Source organism: Apodemus sylvaticus, chromosome 4, assembly GCF_947179515.1.
Source record: "Apodemus sylvaticus chromosome 4, mApoSyl1.1, whole genome shotgun sequence".
NCBI classification, from domain to species: Eukaryota; Metazoa; Chordata; class Mammalia; order Rodentia; family Muridae; genus Apodemus; species Apodemus sylvaticus.
Genome location: NC_067475.1, coordinates 79,439,193 through 79,454,499, shown reverse-complemented (window position 1 = coordinate 79,454,499; position 15,307 = coordinate 79,439,193). Strand labels below are relative to the sequence as shown.

General features: G+C 53.6%; 1 protein-coding gene across 1 annotated transcript in view; it reads left to right on the top strand.

Moving 5' to 3' along the window:
- The window catches only part of Iqgap3 (IQ motif containing GTPase activating protein 3), a 41,071-nt gene extending 26,284 nt beyond the window's left edge, over nt 1-14,787 (top strand). The window contains 16 exon segments of the mRNA XM_052180159.1: nt 1,332-1,540; nt 2,359-2,511; nt 2,869-3,032; nt 3,334-3,558; nt 4,209-4,349; nt 6,087-6,171; nt 6,371-6,603; nt 6,884-7,016; nt 7,127-7,229; nt 7,691-7,817; nt 8,628-8,715; nt 9,499-9,711; nt 10,368-10,534; nt 10,741-10,842; nt 11,196-11,304; nt 13,765-14,787. Coding sequence (XP_052036119.1) covers nt 1,332-1,540; nt 2,359-2,511; nt 2,869-3,032; nt 3,334-3,558; nt 4,209-4,349; nt 6,087-6,171; nt 6,371-6,603; nt 6,884-7,016; nt 7,127-7,229; nt 7,691-7,817; nt 8,628-8,715; nt 9,499-9,711; nt 10,368-10,534; nt 10,741-10,842; nt 11,196-11,304; nt 13,765-13,878 — 2,366 coding nt within the window. The 3' untranslated portion in view covers nt 13,879-14,787.
- Nucleotides 14,788-15,307: the final 520 nt, after the last annotated feature.

The window sequence follows — 15,307 nt, the reverse complement described above, 5'->3', positions numbered from 1 at the left end:
TGCTAGCGGGGTAACCTGGGGCACATCACCTCCCCCACTCTGCTATTGGAAATTCAGTTATAAGATGGGCGCTAACACTGTTGGACCCACTGAGGGTTTCTTGGTTTTGTTTGTTTTGTTTTGTTTTTAAACCACTTAGATTTGGGGCTGGACAGATAGCTCAGTGATTAAGAACACTGGCTGCTCTTCAAGAGGACCCAGGTTCAATTCCAAGTACCCAGGCGTGATAGCCCACAACCATCTGTAACTCCAGTCCCAAGGGCTCTGGTGCCTTCTTCAGGCCTTTGTTTGAATAGTGCACAGACAGACACATACTCACACACACACTCACACACACACTCACACACACACTCACACACATACTCACACACACACTCACACACATATTCACACACATTCACACACACACACATTCACACACACTAACACACTCAAACACACACATTCACACACACACACACACACACACACACACACACGCACACACACGCACACACACACACACACTTGAGATGGTGCCTGGCTTATAAACCAGCTGTTGAGAAGCAGAGCAGGAGGATCCTGAGCTCAGGGATTAGCTAGGACTCCGTAATAGCACAGGAACACCAACCCAGCAGTGAGACGTGAGGAACCCCGCCTGTCTCATGATGAACACGCGTGTGCCGTCGTCTTGCTCCATGTAGTTGAAGTCAGAGGCTTCTTTTTGGGGTTTTGTTGTTGGGTTCTGCTTGTTTGTTGTTTATTTGGTTTTGGATTTTTTTCTCTTCGTTATAAAGTTGACCACCATACCTCACAGACACTCCTCACAATGGCCTTATGCAGCAGGCAGGGCTATGTGGTGGGTGACAGGTGAGGGTGGGCACGAGAGATGGGTCAGCCCAGCGGGAAGGGGGGCAGGTGGGATAGGACCAGGTGCGCATCCAGAAGGGTTGCGGCCCTAGTTTGGTGGGAAAAGTCACTGGAGAGGCCAACATGGGTTACGGTATGTGAGGGCAGAGAGCAGCTGTGGCATCCCTAGGTGTGATACAGAGCTCGGCCACAGACCTGTCAGTTAGAAGAGCCCTGAGGGCCGGGCAGTGGTGGTGCACGCCTTTAATCCCAGCACTTGGGAAGCAGAGACAGGCAGATTTCTGAGTTCGAGGCCAACCTGGTCTACAGAGTGAGTTCCAGGACAGCCAGGGCTACACAGAGAAACCCTGCCTCGGAAAATCAAAAAAAAAAAAAAAAAAAAGGAAGAAAAGGAAGAAAAGACCTGTGGTTGGGCACAGGGTCATCATGAGGCAGGTGCTGGCTTGATGGTACCTGCTGACCAATGTCTCTTCTCCTGCCAGTGCACGCGCGTCACCCTCCCCTCTGTGTGGTCCGAAAATTCGCTCACCTCTTGAACCAGAGTCAGGAGGACTTCTCGGCTGAGGCAGAGCTGCTGAAGCTCCAGGACGACGTGGTTAGGAAGATCCGCGCTAATCAGCAGCTGGAGCAGGACCTCAACCTCATGGACATCAAGATTGGCCTGCTAGTCAAGAACCGCATCACCCTGCAGGTGAGCTGCCCTGAGCCGCCCCTCCCCCAGTCCTGCTGCCCCCTCTTCAGTTAGTAATTCGGCAGGTCCCTCAGATGTGTGCGGGGTACCGCCTGCCTCAGGTCCCTGTGCCTGTGACCCTCCACCCTCCGTCAGCCATTGGATGTGTGTAGTATAGGAGAAAGAATGTGAATGACCAAGTCCTCTTGCAGGGCCCATGGGTGATCGATGATCAGGGACCCTCGAACCTGTCTCCCCTTTAGCTTGCTGGAATAAGGAGTTGATCTCCTCTCTGGCAGAATGCAGAGACAGATAAGAATGCTCCTGTAAATCACATTCAGATGTGGAATAGCAGGCTGATATGCTGTCATGTCTTCCCCCACAAGAGTTTGGTTTTTTCTTTTTTTTTTTTCTTTTTTTTCTTTTTTTTTTTTTTTTTGTTTTGTTTTTTCGAGACAGGGTTTCTCTGTGCAGCCCTGGCTGTCCTGGAACTCACTCTGTAGACCAGGCTGGCCTCGAACTCAGAAATCCGCCTGCCTCTGCCTCCCAGAGTGCTGGGATTACAGGCGTGCGCCACCATCCCCGGCTCCCCACAAGATTTTGTATTAGTTGATAAGAAATAAGAGAACCAACCATGAGTAGGCACAGGGCCTCTGCCTGGCAGCCCAGAGCTCCGAAGGCCCTCCTGTGAGAGCAGAGGTGCCAAGTGCAGCTGTGGGCAGTAGTGAGCTTCCTCTCCTCCTGAGCCCTGGCTCTCCCCGACACTGAGTCTGGACCACGCCCATGCCCGTGCTTGGTACCAGTCCGGCCTCGCTGGTTTGCCCCACACCCACATCCAGGAGGTAGTCTCCCACTGCAAGAAGCTGACCAAGAAGAATAAGGAGCAGCTGTCAGACATGATGATCCTGGACAAACAGAAGGGATTAAAGTCACTGAGCAGAGAGAAACGGCAGAAGCTAGAAGCCTACCAGCACCTCTTCTACCTGCTGCAGGTGGGCAGGGAGCTCTCTCCAGGAGGAGCCCTGGGCGATGGAGGCAGGGTAGCCCAGTAGTGAGTGCATGCTTTGCATACTCAACACTTAAAATAAAATTTTAAAAAACCAAAGCAATTAAAAAACCCAAGAAACCTCCATCGCCTGCTGAGTTTGGGGCCCTCTCTTTGCCTTTCTCCATGCCCTGTACCAAGGCCCCGTTTCCCAGGAGAGCTTACCTCTCCCCATTTGTGTGGAATATTTCCAGTGCCCTGAGGTGGTGATAACTTTCTCCACATTGGGGAAACCTTTGTAACTCATCTGATTGCTCATTCTCCAAGACCATTCCCAGCCCTCTGTCTCCCTGATCGTCCACAGACTCAGCCCATCTATTTGGCCAAGCTGATCTTTCAGATGCCACAGAACAAAACCACCAAGTTCATGGAAGGTGTGATTTTCAGTCTGTACAACTACGCCTCCAACCGCCGAGAGGCTTACCTGCTGCTGCAGCTGTTCAAGACGGCGCTTCAGGAAGAAATCAAGTATGCTCTCCTGACTCCAGGTGTGGGGGCAAGCAGGGCGGGTCAGTTGTAGCAGCCTGCGTTGTATACACCTAGAATGGTATCAGGAGGCCATTCTTCAGCTTATAGGAAGTATGTAAGACTCTGCGACAGCACAGTGGGGGTTGCAGGCCAACCTGTTAGCAGGAAGAATGACACCCAGACAGTGGGACCATTCTTAGGGTGGGTACTAGAGTTGGCTTGAACAGGCAAAAAATCTGGAACACAAAAGGCAGCTTTGTCCTCCTTAAAGGCATGAGGCCAGTGATCTCTTGCCCCACAGGTCAAAGGTGGAACAGCCCCAGGATGTGGTGACAGGCAATCCCACAGTGGTGAGGCTGGTGGTGAGGTTCTACCGCAATGGGCGGGGGCAGAGCGCCCTGCAGGAGATCCTCGGTAAGGTCGTCCAGGATGTGCTAGAAGACCGGTCGGTCAGCATCCACACAGACCCTGTCCACATCTATAAGAGCTGGATCAACCAGGTGGAGGCCCAGACTGGCCAGCGCAGGTGCGCCCGCGGGACGGGAGGCGCTCTGCTCTGTAGGGAGGCCTCGGTGTATTTGAAGGTGACATACAAAAGCAAGATGGTGCCCTGCCCACAGGAGACTTGGGTCCTGACTTTGTTACCACAGTTGCCAAGGATGATTTTGATAGGAGCACCTTGGTATCTGCCTTTGAGTCTGGCTGGCATTTCTCCCTGCTCTTTTCCAGCTGCTCGGTGGCACCTGAGTCCTCCCTCCTCACTGCATCCTCACGCTGCAATCCTCCCTCCTCCCTTCCCACTGTACATCCTCATTGCGGTAGTCCTCCCTCTTCCCTTGCTGCTGAGTATCCTCACTACTGCAGTCCTCCCTCCTCCCTGCTGTGTATCCTCACTGCTGCAGTCCTCCCTCCTCACTGTGTATCCTCACTGTTGGAGTCCTCCCTCCTCCCTTCCTGCTGCGTATCCTCTCTGTTGGAGTCCTCCCTCCTCCCTCCCTGCTGTGAATCCTCACTGCTGCGATTCTTGCTGAGTGCTGCCTTTTTCTCTGGCTCTTCCTCTTGATATGGTCCGTCTCGAGCCTATCTGTAGAAGACCATATAGAAGAATTGATGGGAAAGCCCGGGAATGGAGGCGACAGAGGGGACCCCAGCTTTACCACCTCTCTCTGCCCACAGCCATCTCCCCTATGATGTCACCCCCGAGCAGGCTCTGAGCCACTCTGAAGTGCAGAGACGATTGGACATCTCCCTGCGCAATCTCCTCGCCATGACCGAGAAGTTCTTCGCCGCCATCAGTTCATCTGTGGACCACATTCCGTATGTGTCACCACCTCCCCAGGGCCAGGCTAGTTTGGCAGGGAGAGCAGCACATGTGACATTCTGAGGGAAGTGGTTGGGAAAGGAGGGGGCCAGAGGGGCCTAGAGGGGCTTCCCGTGTGCTGAAGCCTTTGCCCGTGAACTGAGCTGGGACACTACAGATGGGTCAGTGTGGGTGCTGGTCATGGGGAATCCAGCATGACAGAGAAGTTTGTCTGAGAGCAACTGGAGAAAAGGTGGGATTCTCTGGCCCACAAAGTCAAAAAGATTAGTATTTCAAACTGGTAACGTACTTCACAGTTACAGTCCCCCCTCATGTACTTTCTTTTTTCTTTTTTTGAGACAGGGTCTCTCTACATAATCCTGGCTGTCCTAGAACTTGCTCTATAGATCAGGCTGGCCTCAAACTCAGAGAGACTCACCTGCTTCTGCCTCCCGAGTGCTGGGATTTAAGGCATATACCATTGCTTCTGGCCCTTTTAAAGACTTTTTTAAAATGTGTATGATGTTTTACCTGTATGCATGACTATGTGTGTACCTGGTGCCTTCAGAGGCCAGAAAAAGGTGACGGATCCCCTGAGACTAGAGCTAGGTGAGCCGCCATGCGAGAAATGGGAAATCTTTCTCTGGAAGAACAGCCAGTGCTCTTAGCTGCTGATCCATCTCTCCAGCCCTCAGTTCCCTTCCTCAGCCATTAGTAATCTGGAGGTAGATGCAGAGTGGTCAGAGCGATAAACAAACCTTACACTTCCAAGTTTGAGGCCAGCCTAGGCTACATGAGAGCCCCATCTCAAAGAAAAAAAATCATTCAATAAATGGTGAAAACTGTTTGAAGCTGGGTGTGGTAGTGGATGCTTTTAATCCCAGAACTCAGAAGGCAGAGGCAGAAGGATTTCTGTGAGTTCCAGGCCAGTCTACAAAGTGAGTTTCAGGATAGCTAAGGCTACACAGAGAAACCCTGTCTGGGAAAAAAAAGAGGAGGAATTAAGCCAGTGTTGTCTAGATCATTCAGCCACTGGACTTGGTTCTTAGCACTGAGGGCAAGGTCGAGTGCCAAAGGGGAAACAGCTCCAAACCAAACCGGAGAGCTGGGTTGAGACTCTGCCATTGGGAGTAAGAAAAAGCTGAAGTCTAAGGAGAGAGATACACAGTGAGTTATAAATCTCCATTTGGCCGGGCGGTGGTGGCGCACGCCTGTAATCCCAGCACTCTGGGAGGCAGAGGCAGGCGGATTTCTGAGTTCGAGGCCAGCCTGGTCTACAGAGTGAGTTCCAGGACAGCCAGGGCTACACAGAGAAACCCTGTCTCAAAAAAAAAGGGGGGCGGGGGGCTGGAGAGATGGTTCAGTGGGTAAGCGCACCGACTGCTCTTCCGAAGGTCATGAGTTCAAATCCCAGCACCCACATGGTGGCTCACAACCATCTGTAAAGAGATCTGACACCCTCTTCTGGTGTCTGAAGACAGCTACAGTGTACTTACATATAATAAATAAATAAATCTTAAAAAACACACACACACACACACACAAGGACAGGAGGAAAGACAAAGGCCTGGGGGCAGAGGACTGCAGCAGGGAGCACCAGAAGATAGAGGACTGCCGCAGGGAGCATTAGGAGGTGGAATGTATGTGGGCTAAGCTCTAGAGTGGCTGAGGTTGGAGGGCAGAGGCTGCTGGTCTAATGTACCTCGAGTCTGGGGCGGGGCTGAGAAGGGCCACACCCCTATTTTATTCCTAAGGTATGGGATGCGGTATATGGCCAAAGTCCTGAAAACAACCCTGGAGAAGAAGTTCCCCAATGCCACGGAGAGGGACATCTATAAGGCAAGTGTTGTGTCTCTTCTGCTATCTCCAAGACCCTCCTCTGTCCACTTTTGCCAATGATCCCCACACTGATGGGATGACAAATGATGTCATACGTATCCAAAGAAAGAAACGGGCCCCATCCTGTCCATTGGCCTGGCCCACCCGTGGCTGTCATGGCGGCTTCCAGACCTTTCTGGAATTTCTGCTCTACACTCAGGTGGTTGGCAACCTCCTGTACTACCGCTTCCTGAACCCAGCTGTGGTAGCTCCCGACGCCTTCGACATTGTGGCCATGGCAGCAGGCAGCACCCTGGCTGCCCCACAGCGCCACGCACTAGGAGCTGTGGCTCAGCTCCTCCAGCACGCTGCTGCTGGCAAGGTCTTCTCTGGGGAGAGCCAGCACCTTCGAGTCCTAAACGGCTACCTGGAGGACTTGCATCTCAAGTTCAGGTCTTGGGTCTTGTCACCCCTTTCCTTCCCATGGTTCACGTCCCCCTCTGCTCTTTAGAGTCTAAAGAAGAAAAGGCCAGAGGCACGGCATCTATGGGAGGGCGTGGCAGGCAGCAGTAAGCCTCCCAGGGACAGAGGAGCCTGGGGGTCACACACACTGAGCAGACAAGCAGAGCAGGGGCCAAGACGGGCATCACAGCTGGCCTGGCATGGATGGTGGCCATCCAGGTGGTGAGCGTATTGGCCCAGTTCACTCTGGCGTGCCCTCTCTCTGGGACAGGAAGTTCATCTGCAGAGCCTGCCGGGTACCGGAGCCGGAGGAGCGCTTCGCCATAGATGAGTACTCAGACATGGTGTCTGTGGCCAAACCCATGGTGTACATCACTGTAGGGGAACTGATCAGCACACACAGGGTAAGGGGGGCAGCACCGGAAGGCTAGGCTGGAAGTCCACACAGAACCCTGACCCCCCCAAAACCAAGCCTGGCTGGACCCTGCACCCTCTTTCCTTCTCCCATCCACAGCTCTTGCTGGAACACCAAGACCAGCTGGCCCCCGGTCACCAAGACCCACTGCACCAGCTCCTAGAGGACCTTGGGGAGCCACCCTCCATTGCTGACCTCATCGGTGTGTGCCTTCAAGGGTGGCTGTCAACGGGCAGCTTGTCAGACCCCTCTATTGTTCCCCATGACTGACGTACACAGACTCACAGCCTCGTGGCCAGTGCACAGATATTGATGGTAGAAGAGGCCAAGCAATGGCCACAGAATCAGACAGAAGAGAAGGGGGGAAAGTCCACTGGGTGTGTTCCAGGTGTCTAGCTCTGGAATGAGAGGGGGTTGGCATGCGGTGGAAGGGCAGTGTCAGTGGACTCTACCAACACCTCTCCACTGCAAGGCCCAGCCGGCACTGACTGAGATCACACAGAGGCCCAGTGATGCTAACTCAGGTCCATGGGTGTCAAGGCTGAGGGCATGGTATGGGCCCACGGGACAGCGTGGGAGGGCTTCCTCAAAGGCATACAGAAGGCCCCTCTACTGTGACCCCATCTTTGTTTGCCTGTCCCACTCACCCCTCACCCATCACAGGGGACAACATAGCCACAGATGGGCATATGGACCTGAGCAGGCTCGAAGTGTCCCTGACACTCACCAACAAGTTTGAAGGGCTGGAGACAGATGCTGACCACAACAGCAACCAAAGCCTGCTTCTGAGGTGGGTGTGAGGGCCTCCCAGGTAGCCCTGCTCCCTCTACAGTGGCCCCACTCAGAGGGGGGCTATCATACTTCCTGGTTGCTACCCCTCCCCCACCCCCATTCTTCACAAAGTTCTCCCTGAAGCCTGGTTCACACTCGCCTTGCTCAGAATAGCATCAGCTAGTCTCGGGCAACTGCTCAGCCTTTCCTTGGAGTCGTAGCTGAAGGCGCGGGGATGATCAGGAGCCTGGAGCGGCGGGTGCTTGCAGATTGCATTTTGGCTTATTTGCTTTTGGAGACGAGACCTCCTGTGTATGTACATGCGTGATTAGGGGGAGCACATGTCATGGCACACGTGTGGAGGTCAGGACAGCTTTGTGCACTCAGTTCTTTTGAACGACTTCCATCTCCACATGAGTCTGGGGCATGGAACTTAGTGTAGGGCTTGCACAGACTCCAGACAGCAGCCACCTTACCAACCCAGGCCAGGAACTCCACGCCTCTCCGCCAGGATGGAGCTCGGGGCTGGGCTGCTCCTCTGCACCAGTCAGCCAGCGGCACCATTTCCCTGAGCCAGCTCTCTGCTCATTCACACGCTGCCTGCCGACCAGAGTTGCAGACACAGGCAGAGGGCTACCCAGAGGGGAGGGGTCAGTCTTGGGGGTGGCTACCAGGAGGAAGTGAATGCTTGGGCTGCAGGATCAGAGGAGGCCAGTTTGGGGGAGAGAATTCTCGGGGACACCCCCTCCCCTGGGCCCTCGCTCTTTTCATCCTGGGCATCCCTAACAGTCCAGACCTTGCCTGGTCCTCACCCTGCCCTTCCCTGTAGCACTAAACAGATGCTGGCCGACCTCATCCAGTTCCACCCTGGGGATTCCCTGGAAGAGATCCTGACCACCTCGGCTCCCAGGGAACATGTGAGTAGCCAGGACAGTTCATAACAGCTAAGCCTTTGACTCCGCCACGCCACAGAGGCCACTGGGACATAGAAGACCAAGCCTCTGACCTTGACACCAGAGGAGTGATAAGCTGATGGAGCAGCCTAAGCAGCTCCCTCTCCCTCCCCCCTCCCCCCTCCCCTTCCCCCTCTCCCTCTCCCTCCCTCCCTCTCTCTCTCCCCCTCCCTTCTTCCCTCTCTTCCTCTACAGTGTAGGACTTAGGATAGTGCTGAGGGGCAGTCTGTTCTGAGGACCACATAAGGGAATTGCTCTGGAAATGGAGACTGTTAAAGGGTTGGGGACAAGAAAGGATGCCAGGTGGACTCACTGTTGGGGTTGGAGTAAGGGCAAAGCCAGGAGTTAGTTCTCTGAGTAAAGGTGATAATGGTGGGCAGAGGCATGTCCCCACAGCTAGACAGGCTCCACTGTGCCCGCAGAGTGCTAGGCTGGGCTCCACTGTGCCCACAGAGCGCCGGGCTGGGCTCCACTGTGCCCACAGAGCACCAGGCTGGGCTGAGAAGCTGTTAGCAGCCAGTGTCTTCTTGGTGTATACGGATCCTTTGGGCCACCATAGGTGATCCTTAAGACTCTTCTATGTCATTGCCTGTGTGTTCTCCACTGTCCCCACCCCACCCCCATCCCCCAGGACCTAGGCTGGGAAGGTAGGAATTTGCATAGGGCTCCCAAGCTCGGGGTTTGTCATGTTTTGAAGTAGGATGGTAGAACGTAGGACCCCCCTCATCCTCTCTGCTGCCCTCCCAGGAAGAAGCCCATCATCGGTTGATGTGTTGGCGCCAAGCCTGTGACACCCAGAAACCAGAACCTCTTCGACGACACCACTCACTGATGGCACACGCTCTCCTGCCACTGGCAGAGAAGCAGCAACGTATCCTGCGGAACCTGCGTCGGCTACAGGGCCTGGGGCTGGTCAGGGCCAGTGACTGCTACCAGGGACTTGTGGACGAGCTGGCCAAGGTGATGACCCAAGCCAGGACCACCTGGGGCTGCTCAGAGCCACTGTGCTGGCATTCCAAAGGCAGACTTCTCTCCAGTGGGTGCCATCCTAAACTGCCACCAGCTTGAGGAAGGCCCAGGGTTCTTCTTTTTTTAAAAAAGATTTTATATATGCAGTGTTCTGTACTGCATGTGTGCCTGTATGCCAGAAGAGGGCACCAGATCCCATTACAGATGGTTGTGAGCCACCCTGTGGTTGCTGGGAATTGAACTCAGGACCTCTGGAAGAGCAGTCAGTGCTCCTAACCCCTGAGCCATCTCTCCAGCCCCTTCCAGGGTTCTTTTTAAAGGAAAGGTCCTAGGACTAAGCAGACAGACAGATTTCCTTCCAGCTCTCTTCCCCTGGGACATGGTAACCAGGAAAGAGGCTCTGAGTTCCTGCCTGGGCTGTGAGGTGTGTGCAGTACGCTTGGACTGTCTCCTAGCTAAACGGCTTTTCAGGTGGCTGTGTCCCGGGGCTGGGAATGGAACCCACACTAGGCAGACATTCAACCTAAGCTGCTCCTGCCCCAGGGCGTCTTTCTGTTTCTCTTAAACATCCTCACAGTAAGTCTTGTGAGGTGTTCTGGGATTTATGAAGGTTGCAGATCTGCTTCCACATCTCCATCTGTCTGCAGGACATCTGCAACCAGCGCAGGCACCGGCAGCGGCGGAAGGCAGAGATGCTGAGACTCCGGGCCACACTGCAGGGCCTAGATGCAAAGACTGCCTTCTATGAGGAACAGGGTGACTACTACAACCAGTACATCCAGGCCTGCCTCGACCACCTGGCCCCCAACCCCAGGTGGGTGCTGTAAGCCCAATACTAACCTTGACTCCCTCCCCACCACTCCTCCACCTTTGCCCGGCCATCTCCCAGCTCTGGTGTCTGTGGTTCCAGGTCACCTCCCACAGCAGGGAGCTTCCTTGGGGCCTGGTGTCTCTTCTTGCCAGCCACCAAGAGCCCACAGCCAGTGTTGAAAGTTTGTCTCGGGGCTTTCTTCTAAACAGGAGTTCTGGGAAGGGGAAGAAGCAGCCGTCTCTTCACTACACAGCCGCCCAGCTCCTGGAAAAGGGTGTCTTGGTGGAAATTGAAGATCTCCCTGTCTCTCAGTATGTGTCTTCGGGAGACAGAATGTCAGACTCTTCCTGTCTCGAAGGCAGGGACAAGGCTGGGATGAAGCTCTGAGCAGGGCCCTGGGTTGGAAGGAAGGAGGTAAATGGGAGGTGGGGCGGGGAGGGGGGACATCTTCAGGCAGGGCGCAGGGCGGTGGACTTGTTCCTGCTCAGGTAAGGATGCCGGGAAAGCTGCTGAGGGTGAGAACAGCCAGAGGAAGAGAGAGCAAGCCCTGGCACGGAGCAAAGGAGAAGCCTGGCTCTCGGTGGGACAGCACTGCCCCAGTGGGCGGCAGAGGAGTGGGCATGGGGCTCTGACCAGGAACCCCGTGTCATCTTATCCCTCCCAGCTTCAGAAACGTCATCTTTGACATCACTCCTGGAGACGAGGCTGGGAGGTTTGCCGTCAATGCCAAGTTCCTGGGTGTAGACATGGAGAAGTTTCAGCTCCACTACCAGGTAAGGTCATTAATTACAGCACCTGCTAGAGCCAAGCCCGTGAGCAGGTCTGTAATCCAAGCACCCAGGAAGCTGAGGCAGGAGGATCAAAACTTCAAGGCCCAGGATTGGCAACGGCTGGGCCCATGACACCACTTACTAAAAAAGCCCGTGACTTGGGTTTTGATTCCTGAGGCCACCCACACAGTGGAGGGAGAGATCTGCTTCCTGTAGGTTGTCCCCTGCCCTCTCCACATGTATGTATACACGCACAGATAAAGCTGGCCATGGAGGCAGACGTCTTTAATCCTGTACTGGGAGGCAGAGTCAGGTGTGTCCTCACCACACTGGCTGCTCTTCCAGAGGTCCTGAGTTCTATTCCCAGCAACCACATGGTGGCTCACAAGCATCCGTAACAGGAACTGATGCCGTCTTCTGATGTGTCTGTAGACAGTGACAGTATACTCACATACATAAAATAAATACATAAATCTTGAGAGAGAGAGAGAGAAGGTGAAGGAGAACTGGGGATACAGCTCAGAGGCTCAGTGGCTGCAGCTCAGTGGCTGCAGCTCAGTGGCTGCAGCTCAGTGGTTGCAGCTCAGTGGTAGAGCACTTGTTTAGTACACATGGAGTCAAAGGTTAAATCCCAACACTGGAAAATAAAATACCTCCTGGGCTTTAGGTTCAGTTCCCTGCACTGCCTCTTTAACCCCCTAGCCGCTACTCTGTAGCGTTTACCTGTTCTATAGTCTCTGAGGCTAAAGGTTAAGGGAACTGACCTCAGTCCCAACTAATGTTCAGGGAAAACAATGATTTGGTTTTGATTTGAAACAAAGTTTCGTGTCCCCTAGGATGGCCATCACTAGCTAAGGATGACCTTGAATTTATGATTATCTTGCCTCTGTCCAAATGCCAAGATTGCAGCTTGCTGTGCGTGGGCTACCACAGCCAATCTGTGGAGTACTTGGGCTTCACACATTTTAGACAAGTACTATCCCAACTGAGCTACACACCCCACCCCCAAGCCCATATTTTTAAAGTATATTTACGTGGGTTCTGGAACTCCAATTAGGGTCCCTGATAAGCACTTTGCTAACTGAACTACATCCCAGCCCTGTTTTCTGTTGCTGGTGTTGGGGTGTAAGGGGTGTGTATGGGGTGGAGGGTGCGTATGTGCTCACACAGACATGTGGAGCCAGATGTTGACATTTGGAGCCTTCCTCTGCTTTTTTTTTTCTTAAGATGCAGGGTCTCTCGCTGAACCTGCCAGCTCACTGTCCTGAGTAGGTTGGCGAGCCACTGAGCCTCTGGGCTCTGCCTGTCCCTGCCTCGCAGTACTGGGGTATCGGGAGCACCACAGTGGGTGCGGTGAACATCCAAACTCAGGTTCTCTGCTGAGACACACCCTTAGACCCCTTCTCTGTCAGTCTGTCTGTCTGTTTTAAGGTAGGTTTGACCTATCTGTGAAAGGTGATGCCTGCACCTATGAACTTCTGGAGTCTAGAAGAGGGCATCAGATCCCTGGTTGCTGAAGTTACAGTCATCTGTGGGATGTGGGTGCTGGGATCTGAACTCTGCTCCTCATGACTGAACAGCAAGGCCTTTCATCCCTGGACCATCTTTCAAGTCCATCTTTTGTTTTTTGAGGTAGTGTCTTCTGTAGCTCAGGCTGGTCTTAAACTCAAGGCCATCTTCCTACCTCGGCCTCCTGGGCTTAGAGGTTTGTTTTTGTTTTTAAGACAAAGTTTCAAGTACAAAGTCAAGTGTGATAGGGGAAGAAGATTTAAAAAAAAAAAAAAAGACAAAATTTCATTCTGTAGCTCAGGCTAACCTAGAACACATAGAGCTTTGCCTATCTCTGCCTCCCAGGTGCTAGAATTAAAGTCATGCACCATCATGCCCAGCCATATTTACTGTTTGTTTTTCTTAAGATATATTTTATTTTTGATTTGTATATATGTATGCGCTCATTCGTTCAGATGTCCAGGGAAGCCAGAAGAGGTTCTCGATCCCTTGGAAGTGGATTTGCAGGCAGTTGTAAGACATCTGATGTGGGTGCTGGCAACCATATCTAGGCTGTCTGCAGGGGCAGCAAGTGCTCTTAACTGTTGAGCCTTCTCTCCAGACCGACCTGTTGTTTGTTTGTTTTTGAGGCAGGGTCTTATTTTATAGCCCAGGCTGGCCTGGAACTCGTAACTCTGCCGCCACATTCTCCCAGTGTGCAGTGCTTGCTTCAGAGCAGCGATTTTTCAGTACAGATTCTCTGTTGCTTGCTGGTTTCAGGTCCTGGCTCCACTCGCCTTGATGATTGCTCAAATCACTGGACCTGTTTTTCTCATTTACAAAGTGGGCTTTGAACGCCCTGCCTCAACAGCCCATGCTCCTGGCGCCTGTAAGGCTGTGTGACAGGAGTGTTTCATAGGCTGGCTGGGCCACTCCCAGAAGCCCTTAAATCCCCCTCCCTGTTCTTCCCCCCAGGACCTCTTGCAGCTGCAGTATGAGGGTGTGGCTGTCATGAAACTCTTTAACAAAGCCAAAGTCAACGTCAATCTCCTCATCTTCCTGCTCAACAAGAAGTTTCTTCGGAAGTGAGGAAGGGGGCGGCGGTGCTGCGGCCCCTGTGCCCTGACTGCTGTGCTCCATTAGTCAGCTCTGCTCCCTGCAGACCAAAGCTCGGCCACGATGCTTGACCCTCCCACCCAAGAGGACCTGTCCCAGTTGGCTGAAGTGGGCCACGCTCCAGGTCCAGCTGGGTGGCTTTTACCACATCCCTGTGAACCAGGAACCTGCACTCAGTCCTGGAAAGGACCATGGTTTTATGTGGCTACCACAAGTCACCACGGTGCCTGCCGGTACTTCTAGCACTGCCCAGCAGCCCCGTCTCCCTCCCTTCCCACAGACTTCCAAAGCCGCGCCCAGGCTGTCTACCCCAAGTCCCCTTTATAAGCCATGGGCATCGCTGTCCTCTCCAGCCCCGGTCCCTCGTGCTGTGCCCCTAACCCCTCCTCATGTCCCCGCCTCGACTTGGGTGCAGCGTTTGCTCGTGTCCAGGACAGCTAAATGCACACCTCAAATCTCCACACCTCAAATCTCCTTTCTCCATTTGTGGTGTTTCTTATGTGGGTCGCTGGGGTATTTATTCTAACCTGATTGTTGTGTGGCCTTAATCATGGTTTTAATTCTCACTTTCTGAACTCAGAGTTCTAGTCCCCCCCCCCCCATTGGAACTAATGCACATTCCATTGTCCCCCCCCCCCCCCACTTAGAGTCGAGTCTCTTGGGGTTGGAGCAGGGAGGCTCCCTGGCCCCAGCTGAAGAACTACTTAGCTCACTACAGGACGGAAGCAGTCTTGCCATCTTGTCACCTCAGAGCTGACTTCCAGGTGGTTCCCTTAGATCTGCAGGCCAGCCTTGGCTACTCTCTGTCCACCCCACATCTTCCATCTTCCTTCCTTCCTTCCTCTAGATTCCCTGTTAATAAAATGTTATTTCCTATGTTAACCCCTGTGCTGTTCCTTCAGTCCAGCCCTTGCTCCAACCCCAAGAGACTCCACTCTTGTGGACGCAGTAGCATCTCTCTCTTTCCACGACAGCAGACAAGGGAGGGGGAAGAGGAAGGCATTGGGTTTGGTTCCGTTAATCGGCCACTCTGGCAGCTGAGGCCAAGAAGAGCCCAGTCCAGGCTCCTTCCCCCATGTGTACAGCTCCAGTCTGTGCCGTGTCTGAGCCTGGACGTGCAGCACAAGCCACAGAACGTTATGTCCCCTTTCCATGGAGCAAGTTTCCCTGCTTTCAGGAATCTACCAGGGCCCGTGGGGGATGGGACGATGGACACCTGCCTGACTCGCGAACTCAGCAGCATCTATTGGGCACCCATGTTTTCCTGCCTGCCTCTGCTCCATTCCATTCTGTCACCCAGTATCTGTGTTGTTGTCACATTCAATCTCACTCAAAGCCTCCTCCCCCTTAACTTGTCACAGTGCTGCCTTGCCCTGGGTGACAGTGAAATATCCCAGGACCC